This window comes from Alligator mississippiensis, chromosome 2 (assembly GCF_030867095.1).
Source record: "Alligator mississippiensis isolate rAllMis1 chromosome 2, rAllMis1, whole genome shotgun sequence".
NCBI classification, from domain to species: Eukaryota; Metazoa; Chordata; order Crocodylia; family Alligatoridae; genus Alligator; species Alligator mississippiensis.
In genome coordinates, this window is record NC_081825.1 from 129111122 (window position 1) to 129133000 (window position 21879).

The window sequence follows — 21879 nt, forward strand, 5'->3', positions numbered from 1 at the left end:
GAGCTGCAATGCCAAGAACAGCCCTGTGGTGAATTCGGGAAGGGGGCTCAACCCCTTGCTAGGGACAGACAGGGCTCAAAACCCGGGAGCGGGACACTTGCAAGGGAGGGGGGAAGGCAGAGGCACTGGTACGTGGTGGCAAGGGTGGGGGAGGAGGGAGGATGGCTCCTTGCTGAGGGGCCGGGGCAAAGTCTAGCGGGAGGCTGTGCCAAACAGCTGCGACGGGGGCGGAGGAGGAGGGGGAGGAGGGCTTTGGCAGCTGCTCGGCCGCGCGGGGATAAAAGGCAGATGAGGCACCGGCCCGCCAGCGGCAGGCTCCAGAGCCAGGGCAGGGCAGGGCAGGCGGGGACGAGGGAGCCGGGCACGGAGCGGGGCAGCGCGCCGCCAGCATGAGCGAGGTGTACAGCAAGGCGGAGACCCTGGCGCTGCGGAGGAAGCACATCGGGTGAGCGGCGGGCGGGAGAGCGGGGCCAAGGCCTCGGGGCGGTGTGGGCGTGCGCGTGTGCATCTGTGTGCGTGTGTGCCTAGCTGCGTGCAGGGGTGTGTGTCCGTGTGTGCATGTGTGCGACGTGTGCATATGTCTGTAAGTACCCGTGTGCATGTGTATGTCTCCATGCGTGTGTACGTGTGCACGTGTGTATGTGCATGTGTGCACATGTGTGTACATGTGTGCATATGTCTGTAAGTATCCAGTGCGTGTGTGTATGTGCAAGTGTCCATGCATGCATTGGCCTGTAAGCATGTGTGTGTGTGTGCATGTGTCTATGCAGGTGTGTATGTGTGCACATATGTGCATACGTGTGCATTTGTCTATGTGTGTGTGTGTGTGTGTGTGTGCGTGCAGGTATCCATAAGTGTGTGTATGTGTGTGCATGTGTCTATGCAGGTGTGTATGTGTGCACATATGTGCATACGTGTGCATTTGTCTATGTGTGTGTGTGTGTGCGCGTGCAGGTATCCATAAGTGTGTGTATGTGTGTGCATGTGTCTGTAAGTAGCCGTGTGCATGTGGATGTGTGTGCAAGTGTCCACATGTGCATGGACCTGTAAGCGGGGGGGTGTGCGCATGTGTTCATGCAGGTGTGTACGTGCACACATGTGTGTACATGTGCATGTGTCCATGTGTGTGTGCATGTATCCATAAGTGTGTGCATGTGTGCATACATCTGTAAGTATCTGTGTGTGTATGTGTGTGCAAGTGTCCAGTGCACATATGCCTGCAAGCGTGTGTGTGTGCACATGTCCATGCATGTGTGTGTGTACATGTGTGTGCAGGTATCCAAAAGTATGTGTGCATGTTCATGTGTCTGAGCGTGTGTACATGTGCATGTGTCTATGTGTGTATGTGTCCATGTGCGTATGTGCCCATAAATGTGTGTGTGTGTGCATGTATTCATGCAGGTGTGTGTTCGTGTGTGCATGTGTCTGTGCATGTGTGAGTCCCTCTGCTCCCCAGGGTTTCCCGTCCCCATAATTCCCATGCAGTTGCAGCGGGCACGCTCACCTGCACTAGATGCACAGCACCCAGTGGGATTTTGCCAGCTTCACTTCTTCCACCCCTTGCAGGTGCCCCCCACCTCTTTCAAACAGAGCTCCTTTGCAGACTAGAGCCCCGTAAGCAGAAGGCTTCAGGGAGCTGCTGTGATTTTTGTCCACTCAGGGAATGTCAGCAAGGCCTGAACTCTGCCCTTGTCCCAGAAGCACAGGGTCCCCTGCGGGGAGGTCACCAGCCAGTATTGAGTAGTAGTAGAGAGGGGAAATGTTGCCTAAGGACTCCATGCAAACAGCTGCTCTTACAGATCACATGGAGGCACTAGAAGTAACTAATAATGCTCTGTGAAACACAAATCCAGCAGCTAGCTGGAAGGCAGAACTTTACAATTTTATTGCATCTCTACTGGAATTATAAATATATACCTCTTGAGTGTCTATTGATAAGTTCTGGGGTTGGCATCCCTCCAGGATTGCCCTGCAGTCTCCAGGAATTAGATATAAATCTCCAGGAGGCTGCTGAGAGTCACCCAGGAGATAAATAATAGGGCATGCATTAAAATAAATATGAAATGTGGAGTCTGATTTATATAGTAGTCCAGTGGGTTTTTATAATGTAATAGTAAGGTGTATTTACCTTCCTGATGTAATGTCATTGATGCCATGGAATGAAACCTCCCAGAATAGCTTCAAAGAGAGTTGGCAAGCCTATTGACAACATTTCACAGAAGCAGGACATTGGCTGCTGTGGTTCCCCGGCTTACCCTGTGGCAGGTTAGGGTGTTAGGTCAGTGTTGTGTCAGGGTTGACGGTAGATCTTCTGTGAAATTTAGACTGTGGTTGTATGGGATGGTTTGGATAGGGGTGATACTGCCTTAGGCAGGGGGTTGGACTAGATGTCCTATGGAGGCCTTTTCCAGATGCCTTCTGGATGTCACTTACTACTTCTGTATGACTACGACATCAGTAGGCCTTGGCCAAATCATGCTGCACATTGCGCCAAGCAGCATCTCAGCAGGGCAGTCAGTGGGTTACCTTTGCAACTCACAACAGAACCCAGCCCATGAAGGAATTTTACCCCATGGTCAGACTGGTACTGGGGGGTTTGCTTTCCTCTGTAGCAGGAGGTGAGGTGCGGTCCCCTACCTATGATCTCTTGAGCATATATTGACAACATTTCATACAAGCAGGACGTTGGCAGCCATGGTTCACCTGCTTTACCTGTGGCAGGTTAGGATGCTAGGTCTGTGTTGTCAGGGTTGACAGTAGTCTTTAATTGACTGTAGATGATGGGTTGTATAGGATGGCTTGGATAGGGATGATCCTGCCTCAGGCAGGGGTTGGACTGGATGACCTCTGGAGGTCCCTTCCAGCTCTACTTCTCTGTGGTTCCAAGATCTCCCTCTTTAAGGTCTTAACCACTGTGCTTTTTTAGTTCATTCATCTCAGGAGTGCATAAGAGCTGAGTCAATCCTGTTAGCCTGTGAACTTATGGCTCTAGGGAGTTTAATCTTTTGATAGCTGATGCATAAAGTGCTAAACCAGCTTCCTTAGTTACCTTCTGCGTTTGTTGACAGTTTTATTTATGTGATACTGCAGGCACCATACTTTCGTTGTACATAGTATGGCCTTGTTATCGCTTACTGATGGAATAAAGAAATAGGGTGGATCTTTAGTTGTCATTCATATCTTTAAAACTTTGCCTCTTCCTAACATAGTCAGACTCTAACCCTGTCCAATATACTGGACACGTCAGATTAAACCAAAGCAATGCCCTAAAGTTGTAAAAGAGAATAGAATGCCTGAACACATTTTAAGAATATTATTTTCTGGTTAATTGGTGATCAAAACTTTCACCTGGGAAAGGTGGAGGTTGGGGTGGGAGTTGAGCATGTTGACTTGAGTCTGTTAAAATATTGATGGTGTGGTGAGAAAAAATTATTCTGAGCCAAGTGTGCTGTTGTGATATAATGGGAAGTAGAATAAGCCTAGTAAATTCTGTTTAGCTTCTGATCTGAGTCAGGACTGAAGGAAAAGGTGAATTGCTGTCCTGTCCATGCGTGTCCCTGATCCCTACAGATTTGCAACTACAAGTTAAAATATAAAACTTCATCTAAAAGCAGGCAGTGTTTGATTTGTATCTCTCTAGGTCTTACCATACAAAAATATGACTCTTAGGTATAGAAGTATAAAGCTCACTGATTTTTTTCTTAACATTATTTTTCAGCTATGATGCTCACTTATATTCATAAAGGTCTAGGTCTATATAGCATTGTTCTATATGTTTACAGACCAATGGTCTCATAAATTACTCCTATCTTTAAGGGTCAGATCCTATTTTAAGTACATCTTGCCTGATTAAGGATTACAGGATCAGGCTCTGTGAGGCAGCCAGCAATGGCAATCTCATGGAAGGGTGTTTCAACTACTAACTTAATGAAAAACTTAATTCAGGAAATTATATTTGATATTCAGTCTGCTGCTTCAGAATAAAGGGGAGACAGTTCCCAAAAGGTATCCATAGGTATGTCCTTGATCAGGCAGGAAACTCTGACAAGAAAAATAAATGTATATTCCAAGCACTAAGATATTTCTGAGTAACATTTATGGTTGGTATTCATGATCTATTTTACAGGAGGAGGTCATTAAGAAACTCTGGATATTTTAGCATAGCTGGTTTGGTTATTTAGAAATACTCCCATTCATTTTAGGCTAAGGAAATATTACAGAAAGTTTCCAAATGCTCAGTAATATGTCTGAATGTTATGATATAATTGCAGTGTATTTTAGTATTGTATGTCCAGAAAAGAGAAATGAGGGAGGGCATAGCTTTTTCAGAACTGACCCTGGGAGGTTGGCAGTTGGGCAAATGTGGTTTTGAAAAAAGGAGTTAACTGCTTTTAAAGATTTTACCTGGAAATTTTCAGTATGCTAGGACTATGGTTTGTTTGTTTTTGAAATTGGTGATTAGTCTGTCTGAAGATTAAGCCCATATAGTGCATAGGTCCTCTGTTCTGAAATGTAAAATGTATACAGCTAATTATATCTATATATATTATATATATATATATATATATATATCTTGATAGATAGATAGATAGATAGATAGATAGATAGATAGATAAAATGTATACATCAAATTCAGTATGGTCTCCCACCATGATATATTAATTGGTTCTAAAGTTAAAGATCTGAACAACCTAATCTGATTTCCATAGAGTCCATTTGATATTGATTTCCTAATGTGTGTGAAATAACAGGACTCCATCCTGCAAACATACCCAGATATCCAAGGATACAGTATGATTTGCGTTCCATTGGGCTAACATGGAATCACTGATACCTACTGAGATACAGACACAGGGCTTGAAAATAACCTCAGTAAGGGCCTTTCTGTGCTCCCATTGAAGTCAGTGGATGCCTTGCCACTGATGTCAATAAGAGCATTTGTATTTTAAGCAGTTATATCTTTTCAACTGCATGGCAGAAAAAAATATTTGTGTCTGTTTCACAGACATGTCCTATAATAGAGTTTTCTAAGTGGAGAAGTCAGAAACTCCCTCAAGATTCGATGGAAGAGCAATACCTGAAGAGCTAATAATGTTGTTTTATACTTTTTTTTAAGGCCATCATGCAAAGTTTTCTTTGCTAAGGACCCTCTCAAGATAGTGCGAGCTCAGGGACAGTATATGTTTGATGAAAATGGAGAAAAATACCTGGACTGCATCAACAATGTTGCACATGGTAAGTTGCTTAGTTTGTAATAGTGCCTGGATTTATTTCTACCCCATTTGAAAACAAACTAAAACAGAATACTTTTCCCAAGAAGTCTGACAATCCTAGACTTAGGAGTGTTCCCCAACTGTGTTTCAGATTCAGTTAGAAATTATTACTTGCTAGTAAGTATTTATAATTTGTCTTCTTCAGTTGGCCACAGCCATCCAGATGTCATAAAGGCTGCAGTGAAACAAATGGAATTGCTCAACACAAATTCCCGATTCCTCCATGACAATCTTGTCCAGTATGCCAAGCGACTTACTGATACCATGCCAGAAAAACTCTCTGTCTGCTATTTTGTTAATTCTGGGTATGTCTTAAGTATTTTTCATTGCCATTATTTTGTTTCTGTAAACAATGATAGTGTCTGGTTAACGCAAGCTCACATTTTAAGCCTTGTAAAAAGTGTTTAATAGAAGTGATAGAAATGTTTCTGTGGAAATTTATTTTCAGTAGTGCCAGGCCAGAGGTTTTGGGGGTTTTTTTTGTTCAGAGTAAAAAAAAGTCCTCTGAGGAGTTTACAACCTCATGTTGGGTGTATTGCCTGAATGCATAAGAACTGTAAAGTGTAACTGATCTTAATGAAAAGTGAAATAGACTAGTCGCTGTTCTGTGTTTAGGCTGAATGGTATGCAAAACTAGGGAAATAAACATTAGGAAAGGTGAAAAGTAAACTATTCTACCTTAAACATTTTGTTAGCTCCACTGATCCACAGGAACACTGAAATGAAGGCAAGGCATTTTTAAGAAGCTGAACTTAAATTTTCAAGTCATTTTTTGCCTAAAATTAGGTTTCTAAACCTACACATAGATACGCAAATAAAAGAGGCAATATTTTTCAAAAGTGATGCTCACCAGAAACTTCTATTGCCTTTAGAGTGTGTATGCATGTATCCATGTCTCATGCTGACCAGTGCATCTGACAATCAGGTGGTGTTGGTTATTCTATTGTTATATTTAAATATATCTTCTCATCCCCAGGGGCTCTTCCTCCAGAACAAAGTTAGCATAGGGGAAGAAATCTGTGAAGCCACTAGTTGGGTCATAATAGTTTTGTGGCTCTAGCCTGTCATATCTGTCTCCAGGCTATTGTTCAGGCACTTCATCCAGGCACGGAAGTTACTTTTTAAAATTAAAGAGCAAATTATATAGAGAGTTTATCATTTACTGCTTCCCCTCATTAAACAAACATTTCAGGAGAAAAGCCAGAGCTAGAAAATCTTTGCTTCCTCACCATTTCACCCTGTAAGCAATGGAAATCTATTTAATTTCAGTCAACTAGCCTAAAATATAAATTACATGTTCCAATGTATTTCTAAATCCGGATTTAAAAAATATATACATTGCACCAGTTTCATCCCTGTCATAAATCCCTGAAGTTTCACTTGCCTTGTGGGCTGGGCTGGTCCTTCAGTGTCTGATCAGTCTTGTCTAATGGAGACAAAATACTGGTCTAAGTCTCGCTCACTATGAAGTCAGTGACAGATCTCTTACTGATTTTATGAGGAGCAAATTTGACCCACTCTCCAGAAACTTTAAACCAATGACAATCCATGTCTGTAAAGACCAAAGGAAACGACAGGAACAAGAGTAATATTAAGACTATTTCTGCAAATAGCTCCGTGTTTTTTAGAATTGGAGAGAGAAAGAGGGAGAGGAAAAAAGATTAGCATTTAGCAAAGAAATATACCCAGTTCTGGCTAGGAGGTATCTGTTGATCACACTTTGTTTTCTAAATTATTTCATGTATCATGCGTTCTGTTTTTATCCAGCAGTCCTTAACAAAACTTGCTAAATGGAGACCTTCCTTCCTAAGTTTAAGCAGATTTGTGAACCTGTATCTCTCCCTATGAACCAGTCAATACCTGTCTCTGAATATGTCTCAGTGGTCTTATAGCACAGAGGGAGAATATACACATATCTCTACTAGATAAAAGCCTTTTTTCAGTCATATAACAGCCCCCATATTCTCCCTTTTACACAATTTAAAAGACCTATTTCTTGTGGTACCAGTGAATGGATCATTGGTGTAAGGGGTTTCCTTAGGTTTTATAGGAGTTTGCCTTCCTTTATAAAGGTCTGTTTTGTTTGCAGTCTTTACTGACCCACAAAAGAACTTTTGTGAGCCTCTTTACAAGACTGTTTAATATATACCTGCTGGTTAAAAACACCTTTCAATGCTAAAAGAGATTGCTGGGTTCTCAAGTAGACTTGTGTTTTCATCTGTGCTGCAAGGTACTGGGAAGGATCCAGTCCTTGTGTAGGCTGGAAAGCTGGTGGGGCCTTTACCTTTAAGATGGGTAGCAGTCACATTGTTCTTCCAGCTGCTAGCCCTTCTGTAGAATGATATGATGTATACAAAGAGGAAGTAAGTGCCCACAAGCAACCAGAGCTACAGGATTAGAGGAATAAAGCATCCCTTTGTTTCTTGCATACACAAAGAGCTTTTTTCCCTTCTTATGTGGTATTTACATCAAGAATCCAGCATTCTAATCTCTATAATGACAATAGGGTCATTCTGTGCTGATTGTTTATTTGTATCCATTTGTTCCACACCCCTTCTCTGGTTTAGCGTAAACGTTTTGTTCATAAGAGCTTTCTAATTATCTCATCCGGGAGTTGAAATCTCTTTTTTGTAGAGTCCCCTAATGTATTTATTATTTTGTAGGTCTGAAGCTAATGACCTTGCTTTGCGACTAGCTCGGCATTTTAGTGGACATCAAGATGTGATCACCCTTGATAAGTAAGTCTGTAGTATGGCCTTTGTGAATGTAACCAGCCACTTCCAGTATCTTTAGACATGGAGTTTAGCAAACATTATACAACTTTATCACATAGTCTAATAAAAGAACAGATTTTATTCTCAACCAGAGTGCCACAGCACGCTGGGGTGCTATGAGATCCTTCTTAAGGGTACCCTGGGGTGGCGTGCAATATTAACGCTGGTAGGCATGCAACACCTACGCATGATTTACAGGATAAACCCAGAGATTTCAAACAGAAAGCCATTGTGTCAAAAAGGTTCTGAACTGCTGCACACTATATATTTTTGCAACAGAAAAATTACCGTGGCATTTTTCTGAAGTCAGAAAAAGAAAGAAAGCCAAGATCTGTCATTTTCCGAGGATTGCCTTGAGTTTAACAAGGGGCATCTTGAGGCCAAAAAAAGTTAAGAATTACGGCACTAGATGGGAAAGAAAGGAAATAATTTTCTTGTTCAGCATTAAGAAAAACAAAAAAAAATGGAAAAAGCAAAACCCCTGCTCCTCAGGTTCTCGAAAGTTTGGTGGTTAGGACACTGACTTAGGAAACCTTGGGTCAAGTTCTGCCTATTTCAGGCTAAGGACTTGAACAGCAGTCACACCTCAGGTGAGTGGCGGACCAACAGAGTTACTTTGGGATGTACTCTGTCTTGCAGTTGGAGCTGTTCTTCCATACATAAACAATTGTTCCTTGGGCTTGATAGATACTGGGGCACTCACCTGTGATGTGAGATATCAAGGTTCAAGTCTGTATAAATAAGTAAATATTCATTGTAGCAAAGTGGAACAGCGCAATCAGGGGAACTTGAGACGACACTCACCAGGAATGTGGGAGACTGATGTTCAAGGCTTTGGTCTGAATCAGGGAGAGCAAACTTGGTCTCCCACATCCCAGGCATATGCACTCCTTAGTTTCTCTTGGCTATTTTGGGGTGCATCAGAGTCACTGCCCATCCCCCTAGGCTCCCTTATTCTCTGGGTTTTGACCAGAAATTCCATCCTTGCCAATACTAGTACATACATTCAGCACAAGGTTTTGGCTTTGACAGATCAACATTTTCTGATGGAAAAAAAACTTTTCCGGAAAAAATCTTGACCAGGCATATCTTTGTAGTTACAATATAGAAGATTTAATTTCAAGTAGTGCTAATTAGCTGCTGAGAGGCAGCCTGACAAGTACACTGCAAGCTGAAGGGTACAGACAGAAGTGACAGTTTTCACCTGCTCTGGCCCCAGAACGTACTCTATAGCTGTGACCAAACACAAATGGAGACCTCTTTAAAAGGGCCTGATCCCATGACAGTCTGAACCCCCAGGAATCCCATGCAGCACAGTGGGGCTCACCTGCCATGTGGCGCAGTATTTCACAGGGGGGGTTAGGGTATGTGTTGCACCAGACAGTACCACATGGCATGTTGCATGAATGCCAGCATGGTGCACTGGGGAGGGGAGGGTGTGGCTCACAGTGTATAACCAGTGCCCTGGCCACTCAGAAGTTGCACAGCCCTGGACTGGCACAAAGGAGCTGTCTGACCCATGTAACAGCCCTTTAGGAGTACCCCTTATGCTTGCATCCAGCTACTCCACCTTTACAACAGTCCTGGATGCAGGCAACAAACTGTACATGGTGTAGACAGATATGACCAAGGTTGACTTACTCTCCAGCTCATTTACAACCTCACAAAACCTTATGAACTATCTTTGGAGTTAGTGTGGCTATACTGGCATTGGCTCATGACAGCCAAAAATTGGCTGATTCCAGTTTTGCTGTCACTGAAGCCAATAGCAAAATTCCCATTTTCTTCAAAAGGTTTTGGATTGAGCAAGTACAGATTGAAGAGGCCTCATGAGCACCACACCTAGATTGGTGGTAAAGCTTATTCTGGTTCTGTTTGTGCATATGTAGCTGTAAATTTAGTTTTTCTGTAACCTTAGTGAAAATTATTTTGCATTTAACTCTTGTTGCAGTGCTTACCATGGCCATGTCACTTCTTTAATTGACATCAGTCCATATAAATTTAACCAGTTGGGAAAGGAAAGCAAAAAGGAGTTTGTGCATGTGGTAAGTGGTGTTTTGTATGTGTATGGGCAGAGGTTGTTTTTTTAAGTGCACATGAATTACACCCCTTTGTAAGTGATTCCTCCCCCCTCTGCTCTTGCATTTACTTCAGAATCTGCCTTATTTCCCCAAATTAATTTTTCCATCTTCTCAGAGGACACATTCCTGTCAGTTTATGGCTACAGATGAAAATGAACAGAAATGTTTGCCTCTAGAGGCTGAATCCCCCCATGTTACATGAAGTTTAACATGACGTACTATACCAAGCAGTAAGATAATTTTGTGGTTTTAAAAAACAGTAAACATTTGTTGTGCAATTTAGAGCTTAATCTAGTTAAACCTAGAGAGAGCCCCACAATGTATAGCTTCTCAGCTCCTCCAAAGTTTGAAGCATGGTCTTTTTTAACATACAAATGCACAATACTTAAAAATCTGGATCTAAAGCAATGAGGTATCTGGAATAAACTAAGTGAATGTCCAGTTATTTCTGACTTGCCCTTTATCAACCTATATTTTTAAAGTACTGAGACAAAAAGACAGGTCCAGCCCAAAGTGTTTTTTTTCTTTTCCATCACTTGGGCAGTATAACATTTTCCCTCCATGTTGCCAATGTTCCCCAAGCCAGTATCCCTCTATCTGCTATTCTTGTTCTTCTTTCCCTTGTTCCCATAAAGCTACTGAAACACTCCCCACAGGTTTGTAGGTAAGCAGCTCCACCTTTTCTCATGAAATAGGAAGTCAAGTGGTAGAGCACAGATTTCCAGTGGCAGAAAGGAATATCCATGTTTCTCACTGTCTGCAAGTGTACAAGTCAGCTAAGCTCGTGGATGGGAAAATCGGCAATGCTCGTGCCTGATGGGTCAAATAGAAAATGAGATGGAAAACACTTTGAAAAACTGTGCTCCATGATATCAAATATGTAATTCATGGCCAGGCAGAAGCTCTCAGTCCTTTAAGTTTGTGTAAAATATGTCTGATTCGTTGCATTAATCTGAACTTCATATGATACATGGACATACGAGAGACAAGAGTTTTTTGTGGGTGGTATTTTTTATTGGATTAGCTGCACGGTTGGGATAGATTTAAACAAACTTCTTCTAGATATCACAGTACCCTTCCTCAGCTCTCTGGGAAAGAAGCAGGCATAGTAAAGCTAAACAACAGGTGGAACAAAGACTTGTGATATTTTTATACAATTACATCTCTTCTAAAAAGTACTGGGAACTGTTCAGTAGAAGAGAGTATTTCAAGGAGTCATGGATTTGAAATAAATCCTCTTGATACTTTTAGGCACCTTCACCAGATACCTACAGAGGCAAATACAGAGAAGATCATCTGGATCCAGCCGGTGCTTACGCTGGGGAGGTGAAAAAGATTATAGAAGAAACTCAAAAGAATGGGCGCAAGGTTTGTGTCTAGCTGGATGAATACTGAAACACAGCACGTTGTAAGCAGAATGGAAATGGGGAAAAGGAGTTGAAACTGACCTATACACTAAGATTTCCCCTCTTTCACTCCATTCTTCTGTCATGAGTTTTACATTCAAATGGTTCCATTTTCCCCTTGAATATTTTCAGGACTCATGTTAGCTTCAATGAAAAATGCATGCAAGAATCAAGAGGACATAAGACCCATAAACAAGCAAATCAGTCCAAAGTAGTTTAATAAATTAAAAATGTAAATATAAAAGAGTTAAATATAAATGTAAAAGTTTGTCTTCTGTAAGAGTTTGTCTTCTGTAAATACTTGTAATATAGTCAAACTTTCCAATCATGTTTGAGAGGTTATGATGAAAATCTAAGAGAGGATAGACTGAAAAACAGACAAACTTGCACCTAGAAAAATAAGAGGTAATCATGTTTCTCAATTTTCTATTGTACTCTTGCTCCTTGAGATGCATTTATAATACTTCAAACCTTGTTGCTTTAAGTCAGGCACAAGCTGGTGATAACTGATAAGGAACATCTGTAAAGCTTTTTATTTAAAACACATATTTATAAAGGTGTTTCATGCAACAAGTCTAATTTTCAGAAATGTTTAGGGTTTGATCTAAAGTCTGCTGAAGTCAAAAGGAAGACTTCAGTAGCTATTGGATCAAAAAATCCCATTTAGTCCAAAGGATTAGATCACCTGCCTTTTAGATTCTACAACAACTTTTTCTTTTATTTTACTAATACGTAGTTTTTTCTTTTCTTCCTTTTTTCCCTCCTTTTGCCTATCTTCTTAGGTTTTGGTGACATAGACCTGTGGCAGGACAAGTTGTAAAGGCTAAAGTCTCACATGCTTTGGGAAGCCTCGTACTGTTTGGCTGTAGTGTGCCTCTTCGAATGTAGTGTACGCTTCTTTACTGCTCGACCTTGTTTCCAGGAAGACTGCACTGTTCAGCTGAGATGGACCTGTTGAGGTTCAGGGAGGGTTGCACAAGCAATCCTTGTGTGTGGGAACCAATCTGTTAAATAGCAGGCTTATGCTGACACTCCCTGAAGTTTTGGGGTAAAGCTATATCTGTGCTGAATAGATACAGAAACAAGAAATGTAACTTTAAATTCCAGTGATCCGATCGGCTGCTGTTGCCCTTCCTGACTTGGAATAACTTTCTTTTTTCATTCCTAGCAACTGGAATTACTTCACTTATAGATTATATATCTTTTTTTTTGTATTGTGAAGCAACACACCCTTGTATATAGCTTGCTTAGTCATTTGCCTGAGGCAGGGGTGCCCAAAACTTAGCTTCAGGAATGACCTAAAATGCAGACATCACATGCCTGCCTTCTCCCTGTGACTGTAGGGTGAGAACAAAGCTGATCACCATAGGCTTATACTGATGGTGAGCCTTGTCACTAAGCAATTTCTGATTATCTGTTGGGGCAATGGCAAATGCCAGTATAATATTTTTACTGAACTGTGCATGTGAACTTACAAGCACATCAAGTATCTATTCCACCTTCTGTTGACACTAGTAGTAGCCTTTCCACTGGTATCAGTGGTTGCTTATTAAGCCTTGGATATGTCCTTTGCATCCCTGATAGGTTGCTGGTATGGCACTTGATGCAGCAAATTTGGGCACCCCTGATGGAAGTCTTTTCCCATAGCCATTGACAGGAGTACCCAGCTCTCCAGCCCAATATTTTTATTAAAGCAAGCCATGTTTTTAAACATTTCTTTCTATAACTGTTAGTTTATTTGCGAAGGCTAGATAAAGGATTACTGCTCTTACCTGTACTTCTTTTGTGTAGATTGCTGCCTTTATTGCTGAATCGATGCAGAGTTGTGGAGGCCAAGTAATTCCACCTGCAGGCTACTTCCAGCAAGTGGCAGAGTACGTACATGATTTGGAATAGGCCTGGATGAGAAAGTAACCAGGGTCACTTGGAGAAATGACCAGAGGGAAAGGCCCTCCCATGTTTTAACCCCAGTGGCGAGGACACTTGCCAACAGAAGCCAGAGATCTGCGTTATATCTCCACCCCCTTGCCCAAAGAGGATTTGAACCTGTATTTCTCTGACTTCCCTGTTTATTACTCTAACCCTACCGATAAAATATTGTCCAAGGGCCTCTCCTGCACTCTTTTTGAAGCAGAGTCACTGGCCCTTGTGCATAATAATCATTAGATCAAAGGGGCAGAGAACAACACAGGGGTAAGTTTCCACCTCAGTGGAAACAAGGCTCCAGGCTAGAGCCTGCTCCCTGCAAGGCACCAGCCATCTTGCTGAGCCAGACAGTTCTTTGTTGTATTCTCTTCTCCTGGCCCCATATACAGCCCTTCTTTTGCATGTCCAGGAACCCAGCTTCAGAAAAAGCACTGGGGCGGGAATGGGGAGAGGAGTAGAGGGGGCTGGATTATGCCTGACTTGAGTCATGGTGATTAGAGCACTTTTCTGGGGAAATCAGAGATGTAGATTCAACACCTCCCTATCCCTGACCACCACCCTGAGACTCCAGTTTCCTGGGTGAGTGTCTTAACCACTCTACTATTAGGGCCAAAACCTGGTTGTGCCCTCCTCCCAAGTGACACCACTTGTCATAGGTTTCTGGATCTGTCCCTTTTCTGAGCTTACACACATGAACATGTCCACAATGGTCACGTGTATATACCCAGCAAATGCATAGCTTTATGTAGATGTTCAGTCTATGCTGCACACTTGTGCATCCACACTGCAGGGGTAATAGAATCACTGCCTCTGTTTAAGTGACATTTTTGGCACTTACCTGGCTAAAATGGTGACATTTTTGCACACAAAGGGAAATAGAAATTCACCCTTAGATTTGTTCTTTTTTGTCCTACCTTCTAAACACTGATACAGCTTATATCTCTTAGAGGGATATCTTTTTTAATATTAATAATGTAAGAACAACTATACTTCATCTCTGTATCATCATAGAAAAAGCAAACTATTGACTTCAATTCAAACATTGGCCATAAAAAGTGTTTGTGAATAGTATTTTAAAGTCTGAATTATCTGCTTGATAGAGCAGATCTTAAGTCTAAAAATAAATTTCTGTAATATACTCTTCCTCATCCTGTGACTGGATACTGGAGACTCATTGCATGTTATAACATTTGTACCATTCGTTTTGTTTTCAGATATGTGCATGAGGCAGGTGGTGTATTCATAGCTGATGAAGTCCAGGTTGGTTTTGCTCGAGTTGGGAAACATTTTTGGGCTTTCCAGCTACAAGGGGAAGACTTTGTACCTGATATTGTCACCATGGGAAAGCCAATTGGTAATGGCCATCCAATGTCTTGTGTCGTTACAACAAGAGAGATTGCTGAAGCCTTTGGTGCCTCAGGGTTAGAGTATTTCAATACAGTAAGTTTCCAGCTGAAATCTTTCCTTTTTTTCTCTTACAGTATTTTGGTCTGTACTTAGTGCAGTGGGGGTTAACCTGTTTAGCAGTCATGCCACAAACTAGCTCCCCACCCTTCCCAAGTTCCACTCTGACCTCCTTCCCCTGCCTGATCTGTTTTGCTTTCTGCTTCCTGTCTCATCTGGTACTTTGTTGCCTATCCCATCCCTGATCTGTCATGTGCCACACACAGAAGCTGCCTGTGCCACTTGTGGCATGCGTGCTGCAGGTTGGCCACCCTGACTTAGTGCTTGTAAAAGAGGGCTGGATTGATAGTGCTAGAAACTGTGAGGGCCAGATATTCAGAAGATATCTTCCCCCTCTAATATCTAAAATCAAGTGGCCACATTTTCAGAAGTGCTAAAAGTGCTATTAAACTCAGATTCTAAAGTGGCTCTTCATTTCTTATAAACTACTACCAAGGAATGATTCTGCATCAGGAACCATTTGAAGTATGCTGCTGTCAGAAATTCACTGTTTGTTCAGGTGTGAGTCTTCCTGCCAATTCAGTCACTCTGCAATGCTTCCCATTGTGATTGAGTCATATCAGTAACAGTAGTGAAGTTCTATTACTTAAATTGAGTTTGTAGCATATGGCTGAATTGTACATACAGTCAGGAGCTTTGCAAAGAAGGACAAATTATCCAGATTTGCAATAGTTATGTTAAAAGAAGGAAAGAAAATAAAAACATTATGTTCCAAACCAATTTATTAATAAGGATAAGTACAAAACCTCCAAAGAGGAGGAAGATTAACCTACTGCTACCTGTTGCATGATTTATTGCATTAGTTTCTGAAACATCTGGTACTAGGCACTGCCTGTAGTAGGACTAGATGGATCTTAGGTTCAATACACTAGGTTGATCCCTGTGATCCTACATGAATACAACCTGATATAATTGAGGACAGAAATCTCATCTGTACCTGCATGGTTGAGGGAAGTGGGTTCTGGGTCCCATTGTCTTCCTGTGTAACAAAGCAGGGGCTAAGTAGGTTTTCCCAAAGCTTCCATTTCCTTTTGCTTTTGTCACTGCTTGGAGAGTGGTAGTGAAGCCACTGATGCAGAAGGTGTATCAGTGTTTTGTTCTCTGTTTTCCCCATTTGCCTTTGCTTTCAGTTTGGAGGCAATCCAGTGTCTTGCGCTATTGGCTTGGCTGTACTGGATGTAATTGAAAAAGAAGATCTTCAAGGAAATGCCACACGAGTAGGAAATTACCTAATAGAGCTGCTGAATGAACAAAAGAGAAAACATCCTTTAGTGGGAGATATCCGGTAAGTACCTTGGGAACAATGAAAATGTATCCCTGACAGAATACTGATCAGAGAAAGAGTTATTATGCTAGTCCAGTAAATAAGAAATTGAGAACAAAAATGAAGAAGGTATAAGTGGTGAACATACTCTTTTTTCACTTGTTTATCCAAGCAAACAGATCCCCTACTACAGGAGTGGGCAAAATATGGCCTGCAGGCCAGATCCATCCTGACAACAAATTCTGTCTAGCCCACAGGTGGACAGCTGCCAACTCATTGGATCTGGCCTTTGGGCAGCTGGCACTTCCAGCCACCATATGGTGCCAGGTGGGTGGGAGGAACTGCTGCTGCCCAGCAGCATCAGCCTGTGATCTGGTGGCATCAGCTGTGGATCCAGTTGGGACTTCCACTGCAGTGGGCAGGCAGCAGCATCAACTGTGAACACCGCTGGCAGGTTCTGCATTGAGACTCCAGACCCTGCTGGTTGTACCCACAACTGATGCCACTGCTTCCTGCCACAGCAGAAATCCTCATCCGGGTCCACAGCTGAGCTTTGGGACTTCTAGTGAACTACAGCTCTGGCTGGTTCTGGAGGAAGGGAGGGAGGGAGAGGAGAGAAGAGAGACAGAGGAGAAAGAGGGACAGAGAGAGAGATGAATATGGCCCACAGCAGATCCCCAAAACTTGTTAAGTGGCCCTCCGGCTGAAATAATTGGTTTGGGGGCTTTTTTTTTCCCCCAGTCAAAACATTTTTCAGCAAAAATTCCAGTTCATCAGTGCTGTAGCATTAGTTTTGAAAGCTGTGCCTAGAAGGGTTTCTCAAGTCCAAGATGCAATTTTGATAAGGAGGACAATATCCTCATTCACATCTGGAATAGCTATAAGGCACTCACTACAATGATGCCTGATTCAGAGGTGGAACTTGAATGCAGGTGTTTGCTATGCCAAATGAATGGCCCGACCCAGCTATGGGCCATTACGGAGTGAGGACATCATGTATTTATCATGTTAAAAAATTATTTCTTCCATGGAATGAAAATTTGGAAACCTCAAATTTACACAAACAGAATTCTTTTCTGGCCAGCTTATTCCTGATAGCTTTGTGATTTTTGACCTGCAGGATCAGGAGGAGGAAGCTTTTTTTCTAGCTCTCAAGTTACAAAGCAACTTGATTAAGCTAGCTAAATTATTTTCTACAGAAATAGCCACACTATGTGCCTTGCTCTGAAATAGTCATTTTTCCAACAATTCCAGTGAGTGAAAATCCAAAAGACCCTCTCTAAGCTTTCATGTCTTATGATCTTCAATATTGACTATGTGGGCAAGAAAAGGGCTTGATTATTGGACAATAGATATTACTTTTCTTTCTTCCCTTTTATCCTAGGGGTGTTGGTTTGTTTGTTGGAGTAGATCTTGTGAAGGATGAACAGAAAAGGACACCAGCCACAGCAGAAGCCCTTCATCTTGTCTATAAGTAAATATTTCTTGAGTCCATCCTCAAAGTATACTGTAGTGATCTGAATCTAACCCTTTACAAACCTCTTTTTTAATGTGCAGTAATGAAAGACTTTAAGTTGTTCTGAAACAAATGTACTCTTGAATATAGCATTAGAGAGCTCAGGTGCCCAAACCCCAATCAAGTGTAAGCGGAGATGATTCCATGGACTTCAGTGTAATTGAACCCGCTTATAGTATATAGTACATCTGTATTGATCTGACTTGCCTGATATATACATTTTAAGCTTGCAATAACTTGCATTCTTGTACATTCATTGCTCTCTCTTTTTTTAAACAGACTAAAAGAACGGCACATCCTCCTTAGTGCAGATGGACCCCACAGAAACATTCTGAAATTTAAACCACCAATGAGTTTCACTCGGGAAGATGCAGAGTTTGTTGTGGACCAAATTGATGCACTACTCACAGGTACACATGCTTGACTTAGTTTTTCATTGCTCAAGTTTAAATGTGATTGGTTAGATTATGACTTCATGTACAACTGCAAGCCTTCAGGCTACCTGTCATATGCGAGGGCTGGGCCAGTACAGGATGACCGCAGAATGGAGGACACAGAAAAGCATCATTGCACTCTGCAGTCCTTACCTGCATTGAGTGATTCTCAGAGAAGAGATGTGGTACAGTGAAGCTATGCTGATTTTAAAAATATTTAAGTGAGAATTCTGTCTTTTTAAAGGTAAGTCTATGAGCTGACCAGAGTTTAGATTTGTACAGGATAGTTCATCACTGCAGGCTAACAATCATGATACACTGACTGTATTTTCTAAAGACTTGCTAGGAAAGGTTAAATCATTCTTCAATGAAATGTATTATGTCTGTAGTAAATATGTCAACTGGTAGTTGACATGTTTTTAAAAAAATCTAACAATCAGCTATTTATGACTACTTAGACAATGAAAATGTGAACACATTACTTTTCCTGGTATTTTTTTCTTTAGAAATGGAAGAGGCAACTGGAAACAAGATATCTACAAACATGCAATGTAAAAGAAAAGTATGTAATTTTTGTTTGCTTACTTCTCTTAAAGTAAAATAAACCAGTGTAATGCTACTGAAATGGGTACAAAATTATTTAAGACCTTTTTCTCTGTTCTCCAATACTAGAGGACGTTCTAATGTCAGTTACATCAGTGCAATCTGATAAGACTTTTTAAGTGCACACTTCTGAAGAACTGTGCAATACAGACTGTCAGCTTGACTTGAAATGCGTAACATAGTCAGATTTGTACAAATAAGGCAAGTCAGTATTTGGATATTGTGTATTGCTGAGTCAATGCACAAGTCAAGAACTTCACTAATACTAGATTTTAATTTCATCAACTGATAATTTGCCTTTCTTATATCTCTCAATATAAACATGCAAAAATGATGCAGTTATTTTGCTTCCATTCAATGCCTTTGAATGACCAATCATCATAACTGGCCTTTGACAAATCATATAGTGTTAGACATAATGCACTTAAAACATGCATATTACTGGCTTGCAGTATACTGAGCATTTTCCAAGGGTTTTTAGAATTGCCTGAGAGCCATAATGTAACTTCCCATTTGCAGAGATCCTATGGTAATGACTGTTCTAGAGTACCATATGCAGAACCTAAATCTCCTCAAATATATCTGTACAAAATTGGAGTAACTCCATTCCATTAAGTAGAGATAATCTATATTATAAGAAGAGAATCTGACACACCATTTTCTAATTATAAAGTCAAAATCGTGATTAACAGTTGATAGGAATTGTATTCATTGAAATATTATTTGTTTCAGACTAATGAGGAGAATCTCCAGTCAGACTGTCTCGGTGAAAGCATCAACCATGTCAATGGAAATGCCTGCAGACAAGAAAATGGCTTCTATGCTGATAACCACGTTGTGCCTTGTAAAAGGATCAGAACCTGAAGGGGGAGTTTCCTTAGATCATTGTGTGTGTGTATATATTTTTTTAAAGAATGGGTGGATATGTGCAATAGTTCCCGTCATACTGATTTAATTGGGTCTCAGTCTGGTCTTCCTATAAAAAAAACTCCAGTTAGCTTCATTAGGAGTTTTAAAATGCATTTTCATGTACATAAGTAGTAGGGTCAGGCCCTTAACTTGACATGAATAAGTATCTGATAAAATGATTATTTCAACAAGCTGGAGCCAGTTTGGGGCTTTGTGTAAGGTAGATGCAACTCCAGTGAATCTGTGGAGATGCATGTGTTGCTTAGCCTGAATCTGGTGTATGTTAGCCATAGCACCAATCCTGTTAAATCATTTTTTTAGAACTATAACACTGTATTTGAAATTTCAATGTGCAATATTGAGATGTTAATTATTTTCCATGTTTTAATGGCTGATATTATTACAAAGTTTGACTCACAACTCACTGGAAGATAATTTATATCCTATGAACTGGGTCCTCAGCTGATGAGAACAGAAGTCAATGGAGCAGCACTGAGTTTCTATCACCTGAGGATCTGGTCCCATTATATGGATATATGCAAGATGCAATATTTTCATACTCAGTATCCAGAGGGAAGAATTTAGATCACAATTTTCTACAAAGCAAATTTGTTAAGTTTTGTCCGTGGCAAGTGGTAATCTGAGGAAAACCTGATGTGAAAAGTCTGCTTAAAACCAAAAGCACTTCTTTCTGGGCACAAACTACACAGGTAGTTCTTTTAAAAAATCAGTTCCTTTCATTTAAAGGTAAAGGTATTTTAAAGGTCAGATTTCCAGAGGTAAGCTCAAATTGCATGAGGGTTTTCAGATGCATCAACTCTGTACTAGGATTCTAGGAATTAGTGCCTTCTCCTTTTGAAGTGCTGAATACTGTTAACTCTTACTGCAGTCAAAGGACCTTAAGGGTACCATGTACCAGACAGGATAGGCCTTAACTGATACAATAGTAAAAATGTTGATCCACACAATAGTAAGACAGTGAAAACACAGGCATCAGGCAGTGTTGCCTTGCACCAAGTTTCCACAAGCATAGCTCAGATGACTTCCCTTTTGGTGCTAAACCTCTCCTACATCAGACACTTCAGACTTGCTTTATGCTTCTGGCAGTATGGATCATGCATTACAGTGTCTGAATGTTAAAATCTGACTGGATTTCTTAAATTTTAGCTTATGTATAGCTAAGATTTATGGAAGAGGGTGAGGTTTTTTTAAAATAGGTTTTAAGAAGTTGACAAAACACGGCTTTATAATAATCACGCATCAAGTTTTCCTATTTTATACTTGCGGCTAATGACTAAATGTGTGACTGAAAATTTAGAGTACAATATCTAGTTTTATACCTTTGACTATTGTTTATATTAATATTGGCATTTTCTGTATGAACTTTTCTGATGCCACTGAGTCAGCTCATCTGTTTACTACTCCTTAATTATTCCAAAAATTGAAACCATTTGAAAGTCAGCTGTTGTTTGTGTTTTGAATTGATTCATGAATTCTTTACTAAACACACAGTTAATTAGGAAGGTAGTATTATTGGGTTCAGTGTTTTGGCCTATTTCCTTTACCATCACACCCAGTTTGAAAAGTTAATAGTTATATACAACTATTGGCAGCCTAAAATATAACATGGCTGTTACCTAAATTATATGTTAGTTGTGCATAGCTGTCTATGCTGAGCTTTAAAAAAAAAAAGAGAGATGTGGGGGGGATAGAAAGAGACACCTTTCTAGAACAGCCAGTTTTTTTAAACAGTTCTCTAAAAGCAAAATTCTTGTCCTCCATCTTTCTATGTCCTACATCTGTGCTAAGCTCATTTTAACATGAAATAGGTATATTCCCCATGACTGTGACTAACAATGCAAGGGTCTGATTCTGCAAACACTTAGGCCTTCTTTGCATGAGAAAGTTACATTGATATAATTTCAGATTTTTAAGACAATTTACTATATAACCAGTACTAACCCCTTGTGTGGACACTCAAATTTAAAGATCAGAGCAGTTAAAATGTATTCTTAATTGAGTTATACTACACTAAAACATCCTGGTTAAACCAAATAAATGTCTATGAAGAGGGAGTTGCCCTACTTTCAGTTTTCACTTGAAATAGGCTATACAGTCTACTGTCCAGCCATCTATAGTCTGCAAACAAGCAAACTGCCAGGGATCTTCCTGCTTAAAGGCACCCTATCTACCTGAAACACCAGATATACCTGAGGACAGAAGCCACTC

The 21879-nt window shown here is 40.8% G+C and overlaps 1 protein-coding gene across 1 annotated transcript; it reads left to right on the top strand.

Annotated features, from left to right (window-relative positions):
• Window positions 1-301: 301 nt before the first annotated feature.
• Window positions 302-21111, top strand: ETNPPL (ethanolamine-phosphate phospho-lyase). The gene is made up of 13 exons (XM_006274488.3): window positions 302-445; window positions 5117-5235; window positions 5419-5578; window positions 7937-8011; window positions 9999-10092; window positions 11380-11496; window positions 13326-13408; window positions 14675-14900; window positions 16055-16209; window positions 17573-17662; window positions 17984-18114; window positions 18645-18700; window positions 19474-21111. Exons 1-13 carry the CDS (start codon window positions 390-392, stop codon window positions 19603-19605), a joined length of 1494 nt encoding a protein of 497 aa, XP_006274550.1. The 5' UTR covers window positions 302-389; the 3' UTR covers window positions 19606-21111.
• Window positions 21112-21879: the final 768 nt, after the last annotated feature.